The 26,400-nt window shown below is 29.7% G+C and overlaps 1 protein-coding gene across 2 annotated transcripts in view; it reads right to left on the bottom strand.

Moving 5' to 3' along the window:
* The window catches only part of mle (dosage compensation regulator mle), a 144,925-nt gene that overhangs the window by 87,700 nt on the left and 30,825 nt on the right, over positions 1-26,400 (bottom strand). For both annotated transcript variants that reach the window (XM_085811245.1, XM_085811246.1), the window contains 5 exons: positions 11,639-11,685; positions 11,397-11,533; positions 9,964-10,059; positions 4,462-4,623; positions 386-463 (listed from right to left, as the gene is read on the bottom strand). In XM_085811245.1, the coding sequence (XP_085667371.1) occupies positions 386-463; positions 4,462-4,623; positions 9,964-10,059; positions 11,397-11,533; positions 11,639-11,685 (520 nt within the window). The remainder of the gene's footprint in view (positions 1-385; positions 464-4,461; positions 4,624-9,963; positions 10,060-11,396; positions 11,534-11,638; positions 11,686-26,400) is intronic.

The raw sequence follows: 26,400 nt of genomic DNA, 5'->3' as shown, positions 1-26,400 counted from the left end.
TATTTTTTTTATATTTTCTTAAATTTTATATATTTTACATTTTTATATTATGCAATAAATAGAAATTAACTGTAATTCAAATGAAATTTATTTAATTTTTTTTTTCAGGTGATAACATCTGAAATTGGTTTTTCTGGCAACTTAGTTTCTCATGATAAAAATCTATATAAAAAAATATTTTCTAGAAAGGAAAAATGCATTTTTCAATTCTCCAATATATATATATACATTTAAAATATACAAAAAAAATTTATACAATTTTTGAAGTGATTTCGATCTACAAATTGAGCAATCACAGGGTTAATGAACATGCTAATAACTATTACTTTTGTAATAAATGCTTCATATTAACAGCAAAATAAAAATATAATAAAAAACTATAAACCTTTTGAAAAGCTGAATCATTTTTTAATTTTTCTTCATATTCTGTTTTCAAGCCTTCACTAATAGCAGGAAGTGTCATCTGAAACAAACAAAAGTATTTAACTTTCAAGACTTGAATTAAGGTTTTTTTTTTTTTTTTTTTTTTTTTAATTATTATTATTTTACTTACTTACTTATTTTTTAATCTGCAAATATAAAAAATCTTAGATGAAAAACAAAATACTGCTGAAAAATTCATGACTGCAACACATATATATATAATGAACTTCTAAATTATTACAATATGAGTACTTTCATTAGATAGTTATTATTAAAGAGAAAAACTACTTTATTGCATGAAAAAAATGTAATAGCAGCAGTTTTTTCTTTCAAATACAATCAATGCATATACTTTATTATATGAGTTTATTTATTTTAGGAATAATAACTGTGCAATATTTTTAATTCTAAACAAAGAAATTTAAATCTTTAATAAATGTATGTAAATGTGGCTTCACTGATGGAAATTTGCAAGATAAATCATATTTATTCAAAACAGTAACTATTTTAATAACTGGTTTTTGCAGAGAGAAGCAGCAGTGCACCTGCTAAAATCATACAAAAGCAGCAGCAATGCACCTGCTAAAATCATACAAACCGTGGCATTTTTCTAATGTCCTAGTTTTATAATAGTCAGTGCCAATCTGACTTAGCGGTCCCAAATCCTGGTCCTCAAACAATAAGAACATGAAAAGTGATTCATGAATTCTTCCCCCCCCCAAAAAAAAAGAAAAGAAATAACAAAAAATTATAATTATCTTTACAATTTTAGATTGAAGTTTTCTATTTTCTGTTTTAATTTCTATTTAATATTTATTTAATACTTTGTTATAATTTTTTGTTCTCTTATTTTGAGAAAATCATAGCAGACAGTGGTACTTATATATGACTTCTTGATAACTTTTCACCTCTCTAGCACTCAAGTTGCTTAGCCAAAATCAAGAATACAAGTAATTACTTAGCTTCTTCTACTGCAAATCAAAAAATATGTTGAAAAGGAAACACAATAGCAATAATATTAAATTTGGATTTACTGCAGTTGAAATCAGACAAGAAATAAGACCTCAATGCAAGTTATTGACTATCATTTTAAGTAATGAACTGTTGAAATCTGCTAATTTGAAGAAGCATTTAATGACCATACATCCAAACTGATCAGGCTGCTTCCTAGAATTCTTCAAAAGCAAAATAGAAAACTTAAAGAAAATGAAGCTTAGCACAAATGGACCATAATTTGCAATATTTCAAAAGGCATTAACTGTTTCATTAGAAATTTTTCAATATTAACTGCAAAAAAATAAGTAAAATAACTGAATAAAATAAACTTACACAAATAACAAAATTTTAAAGCCTTGTTTAATTAAATCCATGAAAGAAATATTAGAGAAGCAAATCAAAACAAAAATGGAGGAAATTCCATTGGCTAAATATAATGTGAAGACAAGTACTGAAAAAATAAAGATATTTAAGAACAATTCCTCAATAAAATAAAAAAATTGCCTTATGTCACTTTCCAATGCAATGTAATTATTATTTTCACATTGCTGCTAGTTACTTGTCATGGTATAACTTTCAGATTCGCAATATTATCAAAGAAGTATATTTCTATTGCAAAGCTAGAAATCACATCAAAGGGAAGAAATATCATGAAAATAACAAGTGATTATTTCAATAAAAATTATATTACGCCTGCCAGTGTTTGTGCAATTGGAATTCGGAATTCCTCTGATGTTAGGATTGTGCTCAGGTTTTGTCACTTTCCAATGCAATGTAATTATTATTTTCACATTGCTGCTAGTTACTTGTCATGGTATAACTTTCAGATTCGCAATATTATCAAAGAAGTAATATTTCTATTGCAAAGCTAGAAATCACATCAAAGGGAAGAAATATCATGAAAATAACAAGTGATTATTTCAATAAAAATTATATTACGCCTGCCAGTGTTTGTGCAATTGGAATTCGGAATTCCTCTGATGTTAGGATTGTGCTCAGGTTTTGCAACATTAGCAAGAGAAAATAGCTCAGCATCATTATTGCTTCATTCATTAGCAATCATTAATTTCTTAGCACTGCCAAAAGACTTAGTTAATGCAGTGAAACTAGTTACTGATGCTATCAAAAACAATTCATCTTAAACAGAATTTTGTACAATATATATATATACACCTATATATATATAAACAAACAATTCAATGTAAAGAAAGACTATTAAGAATCTGTACTGAGGCTGCAATGATTTAATTAAACACAATTACAATTAAATTGCAACACTCCTATTAAAATTCTATTATTTAAAATTAAATTAAGATAATTACGATTTGAATTTTAAATTCCAATTTACAAATTTATTATTATAGAAGTAATATTCATTTTTTTAAAGGTATTAAACAGTGAAAGTCAAATTGGTATGGAAAAATTGCTTTACTAGCAATCTGATATTAAAAGATTAAAATTAATCAATAATTTATTGATTTTATCTCAAAAAGGCAGGCACTAATTTTGATCTTTTAATATAAGTTATATAAAGACTATATCCAAAACGTTTAATAAGAATTAAGTTGGATTGCTTAGATTGGAAGGTTTGCATATATGAATATAGTACAAAGTATAAAAAAATGTTTAATAAAATTTTTAATATGCTTTTTCTGGCTTCTACACTATTACTAACTCAGAGCCAATTTATTTTCTTATTCGAAAGAGCTTTTCAGAGCTTATTCGATTTAATAGTTAACCCTACTTTCTAGCCATGCCATAATTACAAATTTTGACAACTTAATTTATGCTGTTCTAATAAACCTGGCAACAAGAAGCAAAACACCTGTCTTTAGGATAAATTCTTGAAAGATACTAATACAATGTATAGATTACGTTTTTATAATTATTCTGGTCTATTAATTTTAACATTTTATTTAATCAAATATTTTTTATATATTACATATACTTTTATTTACATTATAATATTTTATTTTCGCATTTTTACATGTTATGCCCCTCTCATTGATTCGATCCTTACATTTTGTTCAAGTACATTTGCATTTAAATAAGGTTTTTCATTCCAAATAATTTAAATTAATTTAGATCATGTAGGAGAACTCTTGATATGCATATGAATTTGGGGGAATTAAATACTTACATTTAATTTCTACTTTCGATTTGCATATGCATAGCAAGGACAAAACACGATGTTTGAACGATTGAAGGGAGTGTGAAATAAGCTCATTCCCCCTGAAGAGTTGGTATTATTTTAATATCCTATCGGATGCTCATTTTTAATTATCATGAACAATTTTTTATCAAAATTTTATGCATATCCACTATTACTGGCCATTACTAGTAAAGCAATTTTTCCATATCAATTTAACTTTTACTAATACCTTTAAAAAATTTATTATTACTTCAATAATTACAAATTTGTAAATTGGAATTTAAACTTCAAATTATAATTCTCTTAATTTATTTTTAAAATAATAGAATTTTAATAGGAGTATGTACCATATACTGAAGTAAACAAAATTAAATACAAATATTAACTGATACACTGCTTGAGTCATCATAAAAAAATTTACAGATGTACTACAGCAGATTAAAAACTCATCAAATGAAATTTAAGTAGGAAAATTTACCAAGATCAATAAAATGTAGTAAGAAAAAATACAATTCAGATGAAATAAAGTTTAAAAAGAAAAATTATTCTGAAAATAAATATAAGTGTGGGATGGAATTTGCCTAATTTAAGTTTCATTAATTCAATAAATTTCATTTATTGCTAGAAAAAATTTTCTTTAGTAAAGGCTAAAAATTAAAAACTGGGAGATTTAGTGATCTGTTGTGAGATCTAATAAAAAAAACCAGGATGAAAGCAACACTGGTTCAAAGGGTTGTTCCTTAATTGAAATTAAGGATCAACCTACCATGCCAGTTTCTACAAGTTTTTTTGACACATTTGATATTTATTACGCTATAAAACTAGAGACATCTCCTCATGCATAGTGGCATATATAATTTGTAATAAATATGCTAATAAAATAACATTACTGCAGCCAAAGGTCCTTCATCAATGTTGCAACTTGTCCATGGATTCCAGTTAGGCTGAGGTGGAGACCACGATACAACTCCTCCAGCGTGAGGGCGAGATTGATTATCCACTTCCACATTTTTCTCAAGAGTCAGTACAACAGGATCAGTCCCTTTGTAGTCCTACAAGAATAAAACAAGAAAAAACTTTAAAATTATTTCTAAATTCATTTTAATTGTGAAGTATTAATTTTAAAAAAAGGAAAGAAAATGTTCAGTACTTTTCCATTCAGGTTCCAGTACTACCAGTAATGTCAGAAAATCACGAAATATGAAATGAAACTAAAACAAACCTACTTACAAATATTACTTAGCATTTTGGCTTAATGTAAATCTGACCTTAAACGTGCCTGAAATTGCTAATTTTATATTTCACAACTTCCTGGATTGTTTCTAAAGCGTTCCAATTATTTTTCACCATTTCATGCCACCTTAATGACATAATATTATGATTAAACAGAATTTGTTAAAACAATATTAATCAGACTTTAACTGAGTAATAAATAACTTGTTAATGGCGATTTATTCTTTTTACATATTTTTAGCTTAATGCCAGACAAAACTGAATAATTGGGAACAGAAACAAAGAACTTTCTAATTTCATGACCATCGTGAGAGAAGAATATGGTGTGTGTTATCATTATTTTATTTTATTAGTTTTTTTTTTTCTTTTTTGTAAAAAAGTTTCCCTTAATTTCCACAATTTTAATGTATTCATCAACTTTGACATTACGACAAGATAACAAGGAATTAGTGCCTATCTCTCTTATGTATTTATTTAAATCAACTGCTGTGTTGTGATTAATTTGAAGCAAGCTTTCATTCGCACAACTCATGGCTTTGCCTTTTGATATCAAAGGTCTTACAAATCTTACGACAGTAATGAAAGAAATGTCTGATCCAACAAATTATATTTAAAATTGAATCTTTTTCCTTTTTGGCATGAGCAAAGTCTGCATAGCCATTTGGTTTAGCACCTGAACAGAAAAAAAAAAAAAAAAAAGGCACGAACTGTTATGGAAAAGTACCTACATTCAAACAACCACTGATACACGGAAATGTGTATTATTCATTTATCGATCCTTAATTGCTTCCCTCTCATCACAGCCCCATCATTAGCCCTTTTTCAACAAAAGAAATTTTACTGTTTTTGTTGGAGGATTACATGTTGTGATGGCTTAAATGTTCTATAACCACATTTTAAAGATTCGGTTCAACAATTAGAGATTAAATCAAGATAAATTATATAATCACCATATATATTTATTATGGTAAAAATGTTCATTGATAAATGGTGAAATTGGTCATTCACAATAAACAAGAATGATAAAGGATTATGAAATTAATCACAAAAATTTGAGGGTCTGGAATTGATAGATCAACAGATTACTTAGCAGGTATAAAAATGTCAATTTAAAAGAATCTTATTCAATTATATTTGCTATACTCCTATACTCCTCCTAATTTACTAAGTACAATTATTTTCTACTTGAACAATTAACAGAATTGTTAATCAATTATAACCAGCTAGACTTTCTTAAGAAAACTAACTTTTATTTAAATTACATTTTGAAAAAACCATGAAAACTCCAAAGAATCCATGTCACTGCTAGCAATCCAAACTGACTCAATTTTCAAAATTTTACAGCTTTAGACATAGTTGCTGGTGGACTAGAAAAGAAAATAAGAAATCCATTGAATTAAACTTTGATGTATTAAAAAATTTAAATCTAAATCATTTGTTTCCTACATGACAAATAACGTCAAGTTGCAATATTTTCATACTGGTCCTAGCTTCATTCAATTTATACAGAATACAATTCACATTGCCTTTGACATGCAGCTCATTAGCTACATATTATGAAGAAATTCTAAAACAGTTCTTGAAACGAGATCCAATAAAAGGTAATTTAGTCACAAATATTAGACCTCATTTTAAAGGTGACACATATTAACACTACTGTGTAAATTACAAACACCGGAGACAATATGAGAGAACTACAAATGCATGACAAATAATAAAAATGTACGACAATTTATTTTCCTTTCTCAAAAGCAGTGCACAAGTACAGTATAAATCCTAATTATAGATAAAATTAACTTATCCAGACAATATCAGATATAGCAGAAAATACTGTTGGGGGATTATGAAAAAAAGGAAAAGTTTAAAGGAAGAGTATATCACTTCCTTTCTTATTATTCATTTTGTACTTACGTATTAACTCAACCATTTTGGCACAGAAAGCTTGGTCATCTTGGCAAATTTTACATAAGAAAAAGTGATTCGGTGAATTTTCTGACTGCCCCTTAGAATGGATAGTTACCTCGAGAACTGTTATGCTCATGCTTGTCAGAGTGTGGCATCTTCTACTAAGGTGGTTGCAATAATACGCAAGTACCAGTTATTTTTTTATTTAAAATGTATTAATTGTCAATTAATGATCAACAGCATAGGCTTCAATTTAGGAGATATAGGGGAAACAATCAGAAGTCCCGTCAATTTTACTTCTTGAGAAAAAGAATTATGCACTCATTCAAACGAATGAGTGTTAAATGCCAAGTTAATTAACAAATAAATAAGTGTTAAATTAACAAATGCCAAGCTTTGTTAATGGCTTCTGCTCAAAAGCTTTTATTAATCGTCTAATGTGCATGCATATTCAACATCACAAAGTTGAAAAGGTTTTCAGCAGTTCTGTTAACAAAATGTTACAAATTTTGTCATCAAGTTGTGCGAATATTTCATGATAGACTTGATAATGAAGGATAGTATACTTATCAATACCTTCAATTCTTCTAAAGGCTAAAAGTAATACTAAACAGAAAAGCAATTTCCAATACTACAGCTATCATAAAATATAATGAACAATCATATCTTAGAAACATAAGTCTAAAAATTTCAAGTTTTATATTACTACTCAAATTTTCTCAGTGGCCTTTTGCTATGTTTGAGTGTCTTTTCACAATTAATTAACCAACCTTTTTTTGTCTAATCTTATTTGTCTTTTCCTGTAAAAAGCAAGTTTGGATCCATTTTCCTAATTTGCTCTACTTTAAAATCCAATTTTTACCTTTTATTTTCCTTTTCCAATATTTCTTCCTTTGATAACTATTTAATAATGATTCCATTAAAGTGGAATTGTCAAGTAAATGAATGAATTAATTAATCAAAATGTAATATTTGTTTAAGATTTATGTTGGCTAATTTGTTTTTTTTTAAACAATAATTATGAGTCACATTACACATAAGCAGAATAAACTTTATAAGTTTATTACATACGAAACTGTAATATGTTGAATAATATTTACCCAACAATAAGAATTAGAACTCAACTGTTACGCTTAAAACATAAAATTTGGGAACTATGAACACTTGATCAGTTTTTTACAACATATGCCAAAAATCAAACCATTAAGAGACCAATGAACTAATTATTATCTGAACTGTTATAAAATTGTTTCATTATTGACTTATATATCTCAAAATTGCAAATGACAACATTATTAGTTATTCAGGCCTGAATTTAAATTACTAATTCATTTATTCACAGAAATTATATTTTAACAGTTTTTAGCAATTCTGTATAACGAAAAGCAGAGAACACAAGCTGTCTACCCAGAAACCAACTAAGTTTAAATAACAAAATTTAGCATATTTCTAATTAAACAGAACTTCAAATATTAAACTTTCAGCTTCAACTTTTGTTTCCCCATACATAGAAGTGGAGAAGAATGTTTTTTATCAGATTAGCCAGCAACTGTTAACCCACAGTGTGTGCAGTCTGGACACACCTAAAAATTTCCTTCTGTATGCACAGAAAAATTGAATGAAAAAGGATTTATAGGTTACTATAGGTTACTCTGAACCTTCTTTAATTATAGTAGATGGAAGCTCAACACAAACCAGTCCATATATTTTAGCCATATTTAGTTTTCATTTTTCAAAGAAATCTTCCAGATTTTTTTTTTTTTTAGAGTATAAAAGGAATTGTTTGAAAAGAAATTTCTATGTTATTTTTTTGGCTGTATGCTAATCTCCTTATTCTATATTAGTTTTAAATTTTTACCTTGAAATCTTGCTTAAAATCAAATGGCGAACCCAGACCGGACTCACCAATAATCTAGGACATAAACTGTATTCTTTGTTTCTCCGCATCTCATCGGTCAGTTCATTGACAACAATGCTCATTTCAGCACTCTTTTCGAAGCTCTGTTCAATAAGTGTGCCACTTTGGCCACACTGATTAAAACAATAAAAATTAAAACGATAAGTGCTTCACAAAATTTTACTTGTGTACTCCTCTAGGCCTAATTAGACTGCTACTTTTTTTTTTTTTTTTTTTTTTTTTTTTTTTTTTTTTTTTTTTTAAAATCAAAACTCTGACTTTAAAAGGTAGTGTGCCAGAAAGGGTTAAAGTATAAGCATGCTGAAAAACTCGGAACTCTGCTGGCAAGTTAATGGAATGGTTAACTTGAATGGGCTAAAGCTATGATTTGATTGATCTAACCTTGTAATGAGTTCTGATGTTAGAGCAGCCTGAATTATAATAATAAGCAGACAGGAATTCAGCAGGAACAAAGAAATGAAGAAAAGTAGTGATTGTACTGTTGTAAATTTTTTATGGATTTCAGGCACTCCATTAGCCAAGTGAATAATACTGCTAACCATTGGCACTTAAGCTCAAATAATGGCAAACTAGTCGGCTGTATGTATATTTACATGGTTTTTTTCCTCCATATAAAATGTAAACAAAACCAATTTCCTTTAAAAAAGCATTTTACCCAGTAGGCAGAAAGTTCTTATGTGCTTTGCTATAATCAAGACAAATGAACAAATTTTAGCATTTAAATACTTAAACTGAAAATTTCATCATGTGCTGTTCTCCTATGGACATGGAGATCTATTTTAGCTTTAAAAAACATCATTTCACAAATTTTCCATCAGTGCACAAATTTTGATTCATAAAATTTGATCACTTAAGAAGTACAACTTCATGGAATACAAATTTTTGCATTATGTATTGTTGGACAAAACTCTTAACTTTCTGAAGAAATGCAATACTTTCTTTTCACGAGCCTGCAAACTTCACAGTCCCATTATGATTCCTTATAAGGAAAAAAAAATACATTCAAATGCAACAGAAACAAACACTAATCAGAAAAATAACTGTCTCATTTGAAGGTGAGAATCAGCTCTTGTTCTACTTGCACACATGTACCTGGTTTCCTACATAAATACATTTTGCCGATTTCATGGGTTGCCTTATTTTGACAATTACAGTGCATTGCCTCTGTAATACTTTTCAGAGAGATGTGGCTAATCAGAAAGCAAAAATCTATTAAAATAATTTGTAATACTTTTCACTAGTCCTATTTCTCTTCATTTTGAAATACTTTTTTGAAAAAGTAGCTGTTAAATTCAACAAAATATATAGTGCACTTAAAAGTCCATAATGCAATTACCTCAGGTACTTCAACAGGATGAATATCTAATTCCTTTAATGTTTCTTCAACTTCTTGAATTAGGTTTGGGTCAATAGAAACATCATATGGCTCCAACTAAAAAGAGAAATTTAACATCATTATAAAAAAAATTTTCATTCTATTAACAGCTGGAAAATTTCTTTAAAGAATATTATTTTTTTCTTTCTTAATAGGAACACAGCCACATATAGTAAAAACTATGCATTTAATTCTTTTTTAGTTTTTCAAGATTAAGAAATGAATATAATATAGATATTGATATACAAGATATATATATAATAAAAAACTCTAACACAAGTATATATTGGATATCTAAGTTTCCCATTCTTTTACACCTCTAAATAGTATATTACCTTTATGATTAACAGCTCATTTTCATCCAGTCAGATTACAACTTCATTACAAATTCTAATACCAGAAAATTTAGAATATTTGTATAAATTCTGACCATAGTAAAACATTTTTATTTCCCAGTCCTTGATTAAAAAATATATTACAACTTTCCTTTTGCAAGAAGTAAATTAGCATTTGTTACATCTCATAGTAAGATTTTATTCAGTATAAAATTCAATTCATTTTCACATTTTTCAATTACCTAGATTCTGGAACAAGTGTAAAATAAATAAAGAGGCACTGAAAACATTCATATGCACATCTTCTAATACACATTAGCAGTGTTGTTAGTTGCAGCAAATGAAAATAGAAGAAATTTGAATTAATCTGTTTTCTAATAAATTAAGATTAGTTCTTTCATTTTAAAATTGTAGCTCTCTTCTAAAGTTTAATTATAATACAAAACTAATTAAATGCATAGGTTTCAGTTACGTGAAAACTTCATGTAACAGCTTGACGATTTTAAAGGATAATATTCATTTTAAAAATATTAAAATTCAAATATGAAAAAATAATTTTTTAAAATTAACAGATATCCAGTAACAAAATTATTAACACACATCTCTAATTTCAGCCAAAATTCAATACTCAACAATATTATTAAGCAACTTAAAAAAGAATAAAAATCCTCATTTTGGCAATAAATTGTTCTGGGTTGGGTAAAATGGGTACAGTTATTAAATTTATAAGTGGTCTCATAAAAGCATACTTTTGAACACGGAATTACGGAATTTTGTTACATATATTACAAGAATATTGAATATTTTAATAATCAGATATCTTACTCTATTTGGACTATACAAAAAGAGATTTTACATTTATAAATCCCTCCAACTTACAGCATCGAAATTGCATTTATAAAATATTCTACCTCATTTTTAGAACGTTTGTAAGAGCATACTTAAGATGAATATTCGAGGAAAAAAAGACTGTACCCACCTTTTTCAAACACCTAGCATAATTATATAACACTCTGCTTTGAATACAGCTAAAAAAGAAACTGTAACTTTTCATATTACCTTATCAGATTCTTTCTTTTTAGTAACTCCAGAGTATGCTTCAATAACCTGTAAATGATACAGCTGTCGCACAATAGAAAGGGCACAAGATTTTGAGGCCATCTGTTTATTAGAGCCATGTTCTCTAGCATAAATAGCTATTAGTGATAAAATATATGGGGTTATTATTTAAATAGTATTTTATAAAAAGAATTAATTTTAAAATTAAAATTTGCATGAGAAACATAAATATAACTACTTACTTCTGCCCAGTTGCTTAACGAATACATTCAGTTCACAAAGAAAGCTCCTATAAGAATCGATTTTAAATATATACTTGATATTAAAAGAAACCATGTTTAAATAGTGATAATATAAGTATATCTAATTATATTTAAAACAATTCAATTCATGATAAACCTTAATATTATAAAAGCTAATGTATTAAATAAATTCTATGGCAAGAATTACTAATTTAAATTCCTTCACAATATAATACAAATTGCTTAAAAGTATTAAATAACAAAAATTTATATACATATATTAGATACATAAATTAAACATTCAAAATTTAAAAAGTTGGTATTTTCAGCATATGATATTTATTAGTTTGCATTTAACAAAAATTCACAAACATCCAATTAGTTTAAATTTTTGTTTTTAAAATATTCTAAAATAACATTTATAAAAATGTTTTGATTGTTAAATTTAAAATTAAATTTTAAAGCTTTAATTTTTAAAACAATAATTATGAAAAATTTTAAAATCTCTTTATAAGCTATCATTTTAGCTATTTAGCATAAATTTACACATGATTTATGGAAAAATAACAATTAATTTACAAAATGGTGTTGGTGTATTTAATTATGGCAAAGCTCACTAGGGCTATCTGCCTAAGGGGAGGGATGCCTTCGTGGAGGACTTTCTAAGTGAAACTGGCTCGTATACACGTTACACATGGGGAAAACCACGAAAACACCCATGCAGCCAGCCCGTTCGCGCAATTCGAACCTCGGACCGAACTACCAGTGTTCAGCGACGTTACCGCTCGGCCGCTGGTGGGCTAATTTACAAAATGAAATACATGGTTAGGAAGCTATAACTGAAATTACTTTTATTTTTCACTGAATACAATATACATAAGTTCTCTGAAGCAGAATAAATAATTAAATAAAACATCTCACTGAGGTATAAAGATACTCTTATAACAGCATACTGTCTGATCACAAATGGAATAACCATGAATCAAAACACAAATGTTTGATTCATATTTGTCCTTTAATGAAATAGGATGGTGTTGTGTCTGGTACTTCCTCTTTTCATTTTAAAAAAGACCAAGCCTAACTCAATTTGATAGCTTGGCGCTGCATACAATGATCTATGAATCAGACTTAAAAGTACATCATTTAAGTCATGGTAGCTGTACTGTAAATGTAAATATGCACTAACCATTTTACTAAATATGTGACATAGCTATGCTAAGCACTGAAAACACATCTACATAGCCTCTGTCTCTTAGTGTTTTAAAGATGATGTACATAAATTTGCATACAGTATCTTAACATTTCTTATACCCAAATAAATTTAATTGTTTGTGTCAAAAGTATCATTCCTTCTCTCTAATTTATAAGATAAACAAAGGGGACTACGATTTTCTTCTTTGATGGTCTCATTTTTGATGTCAGAAGTGGAATGATCAATGAAGGGGAAAAGGCAGACCAATTTAATTCTCCTTGACAACTGCAGTTCTTTTATTGTTGAATGAAAAAAGATGTTTGCCATAAAAGATATCAAAAAAAGAAAATTTTAAATTTCTCAAAAAGAATTAAGGCAGATTGTTCCCTCTAACTCGATACTAGCAGAAAGCTCATGTTGTAAAATTCAGACATTCAAATTCTGTTAAAGAAATTTTAAAATTCTCTCTTTCAGACAGACTCAGATGAGAAAATGAGCAGAATTAAGACATTTCTTGAATAAAAAAAAAAAATTGCTATTACAACACACTGACTAGAACTGATTTGTGTCCCACGCATAAGTAACCGAAACTGGTATCCTAATATAGAAAGTGTAAAATTATGCCAAGATACGATTAAAAGTATAACAATTCCAACATTACAGCGACCAAAGGCTTGGAATTTATTCTATACCTTACTACATAGAGCTTTTGAAATTAAAAATGTCTCTAAAGAAATGAAAGTAGAAGCATTATTTAATATATCAGGAAAACAATCAATATCAATGTATCTTAAGAATTAAAAATAAGAAACTACAAATTCACAAAATCAATATTAATGTATGTTAAGAATTAAAAATGAGAAACTACAAATTCACAAAATCAATCTTCTTGGTGAACCTGAAACAATGGCAGAGATATGCTTGAAAATTTTAGTATGCTAAACCATTCCAAAATGAAATACCCTTTCAATTCACCTACAAATTAAGAGCTATGGGGAATTACTATCATAATTGAGGAAGGCAGAAGATTTCGAAACTTTAAATGAGTCAATTAGAGCAGAGAAATTTATGAAAGCATTACATAATAAAACCTCAGCCCATAAAACAAGGTTGGTTAAATCGAACAGAATTAAATAAAGGAAGTAATCTGTATTTTATTTCAAAAGGTCAATTTCACCCCTTCGCCCGATTCAGAAAGCCGCATTATAGTTTTTCAGTCAAGAACTTCAAATTATCTCAGAAGTAAATCAGATAAGTGTTACATTTGTGAGAATGCAAGTCATTTCATAAAAAATGATACTCTTCTGTTATATGAACTGGATTCAGAAATGTATTTATGTGCATTCATGTATGGATGTTGTTAAGTCCCTCTGAAGCCAGATGGCGCTGCCATCGTTACTGTTTACAAAAAGAATGTGAATTACTTTGGAGTTGGCTTCAATGGCGAAGCAGAGAGTGATTGTGGGAGCCTGAGCGTCTCTCAAAAATTAGTATAATAAAGATATGTTACAAAGTAGTTTGTAAATTAGTTTAATTGAGAGTTACAGTCCATTTAAAAATCGCCGGACCATTTGAGTGGTCCAGTAGAGCCGCAGAGATATCAGCTAAATAAATAATCTAGTGTAAAACAGTGAGTTTGCCATTTTGTTTCAATGGAATTTGTGTTTGTGGATTATAGCCAGTTGCTGAAAGAAAGGGGTAAGTAAAAAACCCTTGACACTCTATTCATTATTAACTGTTGCATTTAGTAAATTCTGAATTAAGTTTGTGTGATAATTTGTTATTGTTAAGTGTAGCGAAAATGGCTACAAAACTGAAAGATGTTCTCACTATAATGAGAACTCAAAAAACTATCTTATCGAAGTTGCAAAAGAAACTTTGTGAGCCAGATTTAAGTGTTAGTGATTTAGAATTGTTAAAAACTAAATTTAACAATCTGCAAAATGAATTCGATAATATTTTTGATTCTATTATCAATTTAAGTAGCGAAGAAAATATCGAAAAAAATCTTCAGTGAGCAAGATGAAATCAATAGTAGTATTATTGATATAGAATTTGAAATAAATAAAAATTGTCGAACGTTGTTAAAGAAAATAAAGTAGAAAATGCAGTAATTTCTGAAAATACTGTTGTGCGTTTACCTAAGATTTCGTTACCGACATTTTCAGGAGAAATGCATTCTTGGCTTTCCTTTAAGGACATTTTTAAAGCGAGTATTGATCAAAACCCGAATTTATCAGATGCTGTAAAATTGCAATATTTGAAATCAGCACTGAAAGGAGATGCTTTTAGAATTATCCAAACGATAGCTATAACGGATAATAATTATAAGTTAGCGTGGTCTCTTCTTGAAGAAAGATACTCGAATCCTAGAGAACAAGTGTATGCTCATCTTAAAAGATTTATGAGTATTCCCGTTATTCAAAACGAGTCAGCTTCTGCGATTCTAAATTTAATTGATGTTACAAGTGAAGTTGTAAGATTGTTAGAATGTTTAGAACAAAAGTTAGATGGGGTCATCCGCTATATTTGCCTTTATTCTTAGCCAGAAACTTGATCAGAATACTAAGTTATGGTGGGAAAGGAATTTAAAGAAAGAAAAAATACCGAACATTACAGAGTTATTAGAATTTCTAAAGGATCACGCGAGGACATTAAACGCTTCTAGAATTCCAGTAATGTCTAAATCAAAAGCTTCAGTAAGTCAATCAAAGGTTTCTTCAATGGTTTCATGTGTGACTGAAAAACGTGCTTTAATTTGTAAACTGTGTAATGTGGAACATAAATTATTTAAATGCCCTAAATTTCAAACATTCAGCTTAAAGGATAGAGTCGAGTATGTTAAAAAACACAACTTATGTTTCTGCTGTTTTGGAAATCATGGAGTGAGAAACTGCCCTTCAAATTACTCTTGTAGGCTATGCAGAAAAAAGCACAATTCGTTACTGTGTTATGAGTTACTGTGTTATGAGTTAAAAGTTTCGATTTCCCAAAATAGAGAGAGTTGTGAAATCGCCTCTCTGTCAGATCAAAAGTCAGACGCCAGTTCGTCTACGGAAGTAGCGAAACTGAACGCTCACGCAAAGCCATTTATAAATAAGGATAGCGAGTGTTTTATGACAGCTAATGTAAATAAAAATTTTAATGCGGTTAATAGAGTCCTACTATCGACAGCGATTGTTTATATTAAGGGAAATGGAGGAGAAATATTTCCAGCCAGGACATTGCTTGACAGTGGAAGTATGATTCATCTTTGTTCATCGGAATTAGCTGAGAAGCTTCATTTGCAAAGAGAAAATGTAAACGTATCTGTAGGATGTTTATCTGGGATTTCAACAACGGTGAAGTCAAAAGTAACTGCGGTTATTTTAAATAGAGGAAACACATACAGTCGTAAACTAGATTTTTTCGTAATTCCGAAAATTACTCATTTGATGCCTTCTAGACAAATTGATGTCTGTAATATTGAGATTCCACAAGGAGTTACGTTAGCTGACAGACTTTCACAAACCGGGTAAAATTCAGTTACTTTTAGGATCTGAAATATTTTTCGATTTGATAAGATCCGGGCAAATTTATGTACCAAATACAAATTTAGTGTTACAAAACTCAGCATTTGGGTATTTGGTAAGCGGTAGCATTGAAGATTTACCACATGAGAAACAATTAATGCATTGCGGGTTAATTTATGACAATGTCGAAGCACAGTTGAAGAAGTCTTTTGATTTGGAATCAATTGGTATCAGAGATGATCCCAATTCTTACGATGAAGATAAAGCATTAGAGATATTCAACAAAACTGTTAGTTTCAAAGATGGTCGTTATATTGTTAGTCTGCCTTGGAAGAAACGTTGGGAACATTTAGGCGACAATTTTGGTGTCGCAGAAAAAAGAATAAAATCCTGATGAGAAAAATGCAGCATGATAATACATTATACCTGAAATATAGAGAAACTTTAGAAGAGTACCTAAATCAAGGGATAATAGAAAGAGTATTAGATTCTACGAAACCAGTAAACAAGCCAGTTTTTTATATGCCGCATCAGGCAGTTTATAGAAAAGAAAGCATTACAACAAAAATGCATATTGTATTTGATGCGAGCTCACATGAAATAGGTAGTCTGTCCCTGAATGATTGTTTGTAGCCAGGTATTAATCTGAATCAAAATATATTTCACTTGCTGATATATTTTAGACTTAATAGAGTTGCAATCTTAGGAGATATCGAAAAGGCATTTTTACAGATCGTGTTAGCTGAGAAAGATCGAGATGCAGTTAGATTTTTATTTGTTAAGAATATTGATACACCTTTGCAGAATACCGACGATCAGCTAGAAGTGTATAGATTTAAGCGTGTGCTCTATGGTGTTAATTCCAGTCCTTTTTTGTTAGCGGCAACTATAAAGCTGCATATCCAAAAGTACAGAAATGTGTATCCCGATACCTTTCAAATTCTTGATACATGTATGTATGTTGATGATCTTGTTACAGGAGCAGATGATGTATCAGAAGCCTTAAAAACTTCAAGGGAAGCAAAGGAAATTATGCGTGGAGCTGGGATGAATCTACGCAAATGGGTGACGAATGATTATCATTTAGCTAAAAAATGGGAAGAAGAAAATTTTGATATTTATCCCCTAAGCTCAAATGAAAAGATACTGAAGGTATTAGGAATTCAATGGAACATTCAGGAAGATAGTTTGAGTATAGAGACTTCTTGTTTGACGAAAATTTCGAGGAGAAAGAAAAGTACCAAACGCTTCATCCTCCAAACAGCTGGAAAAATATATGATCCTCTTGGACTCATCACACCATTCACTGTTAGAATAAAACTTTTACTACAAAACGTATGGTTACGTAAATTACCATGGGATGAAGAGCTTCCTTCTGATTTGAACGACGAGTGGTCTCAGTGGTGTAGCGAGCTTTCAGAACTTAGTAACATTAGTGTTCCAAGATTTGCTTTGGATTCATGTGATGAAAATATAGAGATCCATGTTTTTTCTGACGCAAGTCAAAAGTTGTATGGTGCAGCCGTTTACGTAAAGGTACAGAATCAAGAAAAAATTTCTGTGAATTTGCTGGCTTCCAAGAGCAGAGTTTCACCTGTCAAAAAAGTTTCCTTGCCTCGACTTGAATTGCTGGGTGCACTGATTGCTGCAAGATTGGGAACGGAAGTTAAAAAAGTTCTAGATCGTAAAGGTTCATCTAATATCTTTTTTTGGAGTGATTCTAAAGTTACACTGTATTGGATCAAAGGATCAAGCAGGAGATGGAAGACTTTCGTTCAAAATCGCGTCGACGAGATTCAGAAGTTGACTAATCCAGATTCATGGTTTTATTGTTCAACCAAAGACAATCCAGCCGATCTTCTAACGCGTGGAGTTAGTGCCTCTTCTCTAGTGAACAATTCTAAGTGGTGGACTTATGCAGAATTTTTTACAGAGCCGCATCTTCCCTACAAGTGCTTACAACCAATAGTTCCAGAGGTTGAGAACCTAACACCAAATGAAAGGGAGTCCTTTGTGCAAGAGAGCAAAAGTTCTAGTGACATTAATGACATTTGTGAGAGAACTATGTTGATTGACATGAACTCTAACGTTTTAGACGAACTCTTGAATATTAGTAACAATTATTATAGAATAATTAATGTTCTTTCTTATATTTTTAGGTTTATTTGTAATTGCAGAAAAGGTGAATCAAGAAAGGTAGGCCCTCTTCAACTAGAGGAGGTAAGAATAGCTGAGGAAATGCTTATTAAGCATGAGCAGAAGGTTCTATTTTGTAAAAAGGACATAACAGGTAACTTAAAAAATTTACATCCCTTTGTTGATCGTAAAGGAATAATTCGCGTTGGTGGCTGTCTTGAAAAAGCTTCTTTACCATTTTCTCAGAAATATCTTGCAATCCTACCAAAAAATTCTAAGCTAAGTAAGATTTATTTTTCTAGTGTGCACAGAAGATTATTCCATGTTGGCCCCCAAGGATTATTGAATGCAGTATGTTTAAAATTTTGGCCATTAGGTGGTAGAGATTTGGCACGAAAAACAGTACATTTTTGTGTGACGTGCTTTAAATGCAAACCGATTCTGTCTTCACAGATTATGGGCAATTCACCATATGAGAGAGTTAATAGATCACCCCCATTTAGTGTTTCTGGTTTGGATCTATGCGGTCCCTTTTATGTGACTTACAAGCATCAGAGAAAGGGCGTGCTAAATAAAATTTACATTTCTGTATGTATATGTTTTGTGACACGAGCTATTCATCTTGAGCCTTTGTCAGATTTAACTTCTAGTGCTTTAATTATGCTAAATAAAATTTACATTTCTGTATGTATATGTTTTGTGACACAAGCTATTCATCTTTAGCCTTTGTCAGATTTAACTTCTAGTGCTTTAATTGCCACTCTTAAGCGTTTCATGGCCAGACGTGGCAAATGTGCAAAAATATTCATTGATAATTTTGTAGGAGCAAATTCTCTGTTGAAGAAATTTTACAATGTAATTAATTTTCCTGATAAAACTTTGGCCTCATATTTCACGTCCGAAAGAATAGACTGGAACTTTATACCTCCCAAGTCCCCTCATTTCGGAGGGCTATGGGAAGCCGGTGTAAAGTCCGTAAAGTATCATTTAAAGAGAACGATAGGAGATTTGCGTTTTACATACGAGGAGTTTGAAACTATAATTGTGCAGGTAGAAGGAATACTAAATTCGAGACCTCTTACACCTATTTCCAATGATTTTGATTGTTATGACGTTTTGACCCCAGGTCATTTTTTAATAGGGAGATCAATACAGACGATTCCGGAGCCAATGACAATAGACGTAAATGAAAATCGGTTAAGCCGGTGGCAGAGAACAACGAAAGTAGTTCAAATTATTTGGAAGAAATGGTCAAATGACTATTTAGGAACTCTGCAGCAGAGAAACAAGTGGATGATAGAGAAGGACAATATTTCTGTTGGTACTATGGTACTCGTCAAGGAGGATTATCTGCCAATTTGCAAATGGATATTAGTTCGGGTTATTAAAGTCTATCATGGATCTGACAATAAAGTAAGAACGGTTAAAATCAAAACAAAATCAGGAGAATTAAAAAGAGCGATAACAAAGATCGCCGTTCTTCCGATAGAAAACTGAAATGATATTTTTGCATATGTATTGTTATAGTATTGTAATAGCTGTAGTTATAGTAATAGTATATTATGTTGTTTATAAGTATATTAAGTTTGTTTAAGAATGTAGAATGTTTGTATAATTTCTTGAAATTTTGTAATTTCAATCCGGGGGAGTGTTAAGTCCCTCTGAAGCCAGATGGCGCTGCCATCGTTACTGTTTACAAAAAGAATGTGAATTACTTTGGAGTTGGCTTCAATGGCGAAGCAGAGAGTGATTGTGGGAGCCTGAGCGTCTCTCAAAAATTAGTATAATAAAGATAAAGATATGTTACAAAGTAGTTTGTAAATTAGTTTAATTGAGAGTTACAGTCCACTTAAAAATCGCCGGACCAGATGTACACTTTGCAAAAAAAGAGGGGGCGGACAGTTCTTTATCTCCCATTCTAATGAGCAGATTGACGAAATTCAAATTGCGTTTTTCATGTTTCAAAAGCTTGACTTAGGATACGTATTAAATTTACATACAGAATTGTTCTAATATAGGTATTTTGACACAAAATCAGACTTTTTCTGAAATGACATACCATTTTTTCCCCCATATTTCGAATCTATGACTAAAATTATATCAAACTGCAAAGTTTTGTATAAATCGCATGAGTAGTTTTTAAAAAATTAGCTCTCAAAATTTTTGCTGCTCAATGTTCACTCAATTTGGTATGTATTTATTAATATCTTTTTTTTATTACACTTGATTCCTTCTTTCCCAGTATGAAATTTACGCTCATTCCAAATAAAATTCACCCTTTTAATTTATTTATTTTTTTAATTTGTATTTTTTAAATAATTTTTATAAATTTTTCAAAAAAATTTTGAATTATAACTTATAAAATTTTTACCCTCATCTTAATTACTTCCCAGGTTTGCCCGAACGCAATGGCACTTTTTTTATTTTCCCAAGCGGCACACTCAGGCAACATTTTTTTTCTAGTTTAATACACTAATTTGCCTGAATTTCTTGCTTGTTTAGTGTGTAATGTTTTTAACAGATGGCGCTAGTAAAGTTAGAATTGCAAAACAACTGGTTTCAAAGTTAGGTTTTACTGAATTCTCTTACACAAGTAAAGGCGCGAAATTTCTTTTCACTAGCTCGGTGTTCCGGCTACTGCAAATACTATTTCTTTTAAATTTGGAGCTAAAATAAAAGAAGAAAAAAATGATAATCAGATACTCCGACTGATAAAAAACTGAGACCAACAAAGCAATGTTTTACGTGTTGCTCGAATAGAAATGATTTTGGAAACGAGTGAGAAAAAAACGTGATATTTTTGTACTGACTGCTATCTTGGACAATGCTTGTCTCCCTGTTTTAAAATTCATCATACAAAAACTGAATTTTAAAAGGAAAATTAATGTAATAACAATAAAACATTTTAAATTCTGACATCTATTATTGTAAAGTGTTCTTTCCAGTTCACTTACTTGTACGAAAAAAGACAACTTTAAGGAAAACTGTGCTTTTTACGATGAAAATAAAAATTAGCATAAATCAATAAATTCAACACTTGTAATATGCTGATTTGGGTTTATATTATGAATTTCTTCATAAAATTTTTTATAAAAATATGCTTATTTTAGGTCATAATATGATGGAAAAAAGAAACTGTTAAGTGGTTAAAGCAGATGTATTTCTAAGCATACCTGCAAAAAATAATCAAAATTTTCTAATCAAAATTTCCTAAAATATATGTGAATTTATATACTGGCACTATTTGAAATTTGGCATATTTGTTGAAAGTGATAATAACATCTGCTTTGGTTTACGCACTTTGTTATAATTGATTGAATTTTATCATGCACATAGCAAAAAGGAAAAAGAAAATAGGCTGTCATAAATTAAGTTCGGCAAGCGAATTAGTCTTGGCACAAACTGAAAAAAATACACCAACATATATTTTTGAATTCCTCCCTAAATTTAACACCAAATTTTACAAAATTTAATATTTAGGCATAATTCAAGTCGTAGAATCGAAATATGAATAAAAATTAGTATGTTTCAGAAAAAATTATTCCAGAAAAAGTCCGATTTTGTGTCAAAATACCTATATTTGAATATGCTCTTTGAGGACTGCTTAAAGGCGAAAAGCGCTGTAGCATATTTAGCTTATTAATACCAAGGGTGCACCATTTGGAGACCTTCTAGTTACACTATTATTTTAAAGTTTATTACAGACAACTCTATGGGGGCTAAATTTTAGCTTTGCTTTTCTACACTCTCATCATTTTATTTGGCTATTCGTTGACTAATTGCAAAAATGCCGCTAACATTGGATTGAAAAGGTGCCAGGCATATGATAAAAAAATAACAATAATACTCTGTAGAGTATACATGCAGTATATGCTTTATATGTTTTTATTTATGTATTTGATGAATATTTTTTTTTATTTATTTTTTATTTTTATTTTTCACATTAAATTTTATTTTCAGTATTTAATTTGCCATTAGTAATTTCTCATATTATACAACTGACAAAAAATATTTTACATAAAATTCATTTTTAGTGCAATAAATTTCAAAGCAAGGATCTACACACAATCCTACATTACAATCCTTGCATTTATAACACCTGATTTACTTTTTTGATGGATTTTTGCAGGAGTGTGAAGGAACAAAGGAACAGCTTCACAGATATAATCAATAAATTACTGATATAATGTTATTTAGTCACATAATTTATTAGGGATTTCCAATGAATTGACATTGTAATGCTCAAAACACATTTCACATACACAAGATACAATTATCGATTAGAAACTGGACTGCAAACGTCACCAGTGTGGATTTTGAAAACCTGTTTATATTAAATTTGAAAGTGGAATTTGGAGATTTAAATTTGGAGGGTTCTATGAACGCCTAAAGAAGAACATTAAGGAAGTGTTAAAAGATCTTAGGCAGAGCTCAAATAAATTTTGAAGAATCTATGACTGTATTGATAGAAGTAAAAAATAATGTGAACAGATGACTTTTAAAAAAAACCAGTATCTTTTTTATTTCAGAAATGCTTTGGCACTCTTGAAACTAAGACAAATCTTGAAGTGGTGATATAGTTTTACTTGAAGGAACAGCCAAATTGCAGTCTTCTCTGATCATAACTGGAGAAAACTAAGGGGGGGGGGGCTTTAGGAGACCTGTGCAACTGATATATCTCCTTGAACTCTCAGACTGAAAAATGAACTGAATTAGCAACTTTTATTTAATATTCTTATATTTCATGTATACTAATGTAACATTTAGTTAAGTTAATACTTATAATTTACCATTTAATTCAATTTAATATTGTAATTTTTGAATTTTTATGGTGTTAACTATGCCTTTTTATTTCAAAGTGCTTCATTTTTGCTATGCTTACATCTCGTAAGATACTTGTGATACTTAAATTGCTTTCTTACATATACTCCCCTTTATTTTGTTTGTTTGTAATAATAAAATTGTTTGTTTGCTAAAATAACAATAACTTTACAAAATTATCAGGTTGGGGGGATGCTGGGAAAATTCTCAAATGATTAATCTGTAACACTATTAGAGGGCTCTTGCCTTCTTTCTACTGAGAATTTTACTTTACAATGCGACTCTGATTAATGAAGTTTTTGAAAACTTTGGTCTTTGAAATGAATTTATTTTTACAAATGTAGTTTGCCTTTCCCACAAATTTTAAACAATAATTGAGAAAATTAATTATTTAAACTTGGAGCTTCAAGGAAAAAGCATACATCTAGCTTTAATAATAAGGTTTGTTAAGTTGTTCAAAGCTAAACTGGTTTTGTGGATATCACATCTATAGATGAAGTCACTTGTGCATTTTCTCAATATACAAAAAAAAAAAAGTTATATGTGAAGCCGAAAATTGCCCCGTCTGTTATCAACCTTCAACTGCTTTGAGACCAGTCTGAAAAATGATATCAACAGTTTATCAAGACAATGGTCACTTTTTTCATCAATCTTTTTACTTGCCAAGTAAATATAACCAAAATAATTACAGAGTTTATTTAAGCAAAAATGGATGAACTGGTGCTAGAAATTTTGGATCTTCAAAATGACACATCTTAAAATCCAATGTATCAGATAAGAACTTTAGTTAGAAAAGAGCATCATACAATACAAAATTGATTTTTAGTTCCACATACTTGTGTGAATCATTTTTCTCAGCAATGAATATAAAAATCAAAGTACACATCTTGATTTAAAGATGAACATCCCGATAATCGCTTAAGAGCAGGAATGTCGTCATACTTCTAATTATAAAGCAATGCCAATGAAATGCAATGCCAAATATCATACTTGCTTTATCAATTATAATTTTTATAATGAATTTTTATACATACAAATTGTAAATTTTTGTCTGCAGAATTTAGTAATTATTTATTTTATATAAGAATACAATAAATAATTTTTATATGTTAAAATTTTCTGGGGTAATTCTTTTTCATATTATGTGTATTACTGATTACGCCACACCTATAAATTTATCTTAAAAAAATTAATGTGCCCGCTGTCCCAATGGTATTTTAAAAATGCGCACTAAGCCACAAAAAAAAAAAAAAGGTTGAAGATCTCTGGCTTAAATGATAAGCATAACACATTAAAAAGCACACATAAAACACACTAATATTACTATATACGTATTTCAAAAGACATCGGCTTCAATAATATTCTTTCTTATTTATGCATGAATCTTACATTGTAACCATAAATCGGAAGTTTCTAAATCATATGCTGAAAACACTAATATTCAAGGGGGTGTGAATAAATAAATATTATACATATTTCATTATTGAGAAGATGTAGCACTTATTCTCATTTAAAATTAAATATGAATTATGAGAAGTTTGGAGATGTATGGCAAAATATTCACACCGTTTTGAATATACAAAATATCAAATTTCGATTTAAAATTTTACCTCAGTACTTTATAGCCAGGGTTGGAAAATGTAATGAAAAACTGAAGCAATCTAAGATTACTATTAAGTATAATTTTGCAATAAGACTGACTACTAAATTCAAAAAAATAAATATCATGTAAACAAAGGGGGAAACTCATAAATTAATCAACTACTGTTTTAAAAACAGGACACCTAAAAAGAATTTAACTGTAACTTTCATTTTTATAGGCTGTGTAACACAAGCAATCTAAAAGAAATAATTAGCGCCTTCAAAACAATATACATTACACAATGTATTAATAAAATACCATATGTGAACTTTTCTGAACCATTAGTTATTAACATATTAACTACCAGTTGCAAAAATACTTTAAGTAAGGAAAATATTCAGTATGTGGCATTTTTAAAATAAAACATCAAATTTACAAAAATGTTGAAATCTTAACTTTGAATACCATTCCAATTAAGAAAAACATGGTTGCATCAGAAAAGAAGCCAAACTAAAATTATGCCACCTAAACGCCCAGGAAATATGGGGAAAAAAAAGTGGCTTTAACAGAAAAGAGCTAGTAAACTTCGATTAATGAACAAGTGAAGAAGTACAAAGAAATGCTAAATAAACATATATGTGTGTGATTATGGCAAAGCCTCGAGGGCTATCCGCCTAAGGAAAGGAATACCTTCGTGGAGGACTTTCTAAGGGAGACTGGCTCGTATACACGTTACACATAAAGAAAACCACGAAAACGCCCATGCAGCCAGCCCGTTCGCGGGATTCAAACCTTGGACCGAACTACCAGTGTTCAGCGACTTTACCGCTTGGCCGCTAATGGGCCCCAAAGTAAACATATGACAATGTCCTAATCACCAATACTTGCAATACTTAGAATGCAAATAAAGAGAATCTGTGGTTTAAAATTACAAACTATAATACTATTTGTTGATTTTAATGAACTAGAGATTATCTAAACAAATAAACACTAGTTAGAAGGACAATTTTTGGCAGGATGAGAAAAGTTCTGAAATACTTTTCTTATTACACATATCCATATGTAATAATGAAATAATTTATTATTATTTGCTTTTTAATAATTATGTATATTTATAATTACTTACTTTCCTTTGGGAATCTATTATACACAAACACACATATATACAGGGTGTTTCAAAAAGAATCACTCGATTGAAATGCATATATTATGAAAAATATTACACATAGAAATGTTTTAATTGTATGGATAATCATAATTTTTTTTTTTAACAAACCAAATTTAAGGTGCTCGCTATGTTCACTTTTGTATGCACAGCATATATTTATACAGTAGTCAAACTCGTCTAAAATTTTTACAAGTATTATCTGCATCTATTGCTTCCAGAGCTGTTGTCCTGCACATCTTCACTTTGCCTAATGTAGCTGTAAGTGGAGGCACATAAACAGAGTATTTTATAAGAAAAAATCAGCCCTACAAGAAGAAAACTCACACTAAGAGGTCTCACGATCTTGGAGGA

Source organism: Stegodyphus dumicola, chromosome 2 (genome assembly GCF_044657685.1).
Source record: "Stegodyphus dumicola isolate Sdum_Otavi_A_Nest chromosome 2, ASM4465768v1".
Lineage (NCBI taxonomy): Eukaryota > Metazoa > Arthropoda > Arachnida > Araneae > Eresidae > Stegodyphus > Stegodyphus dumicola.
Note: the sequence above shows the minus strand (reverse complement) of the source record. Positions and strands in the feature narration are given on the sequence as shown.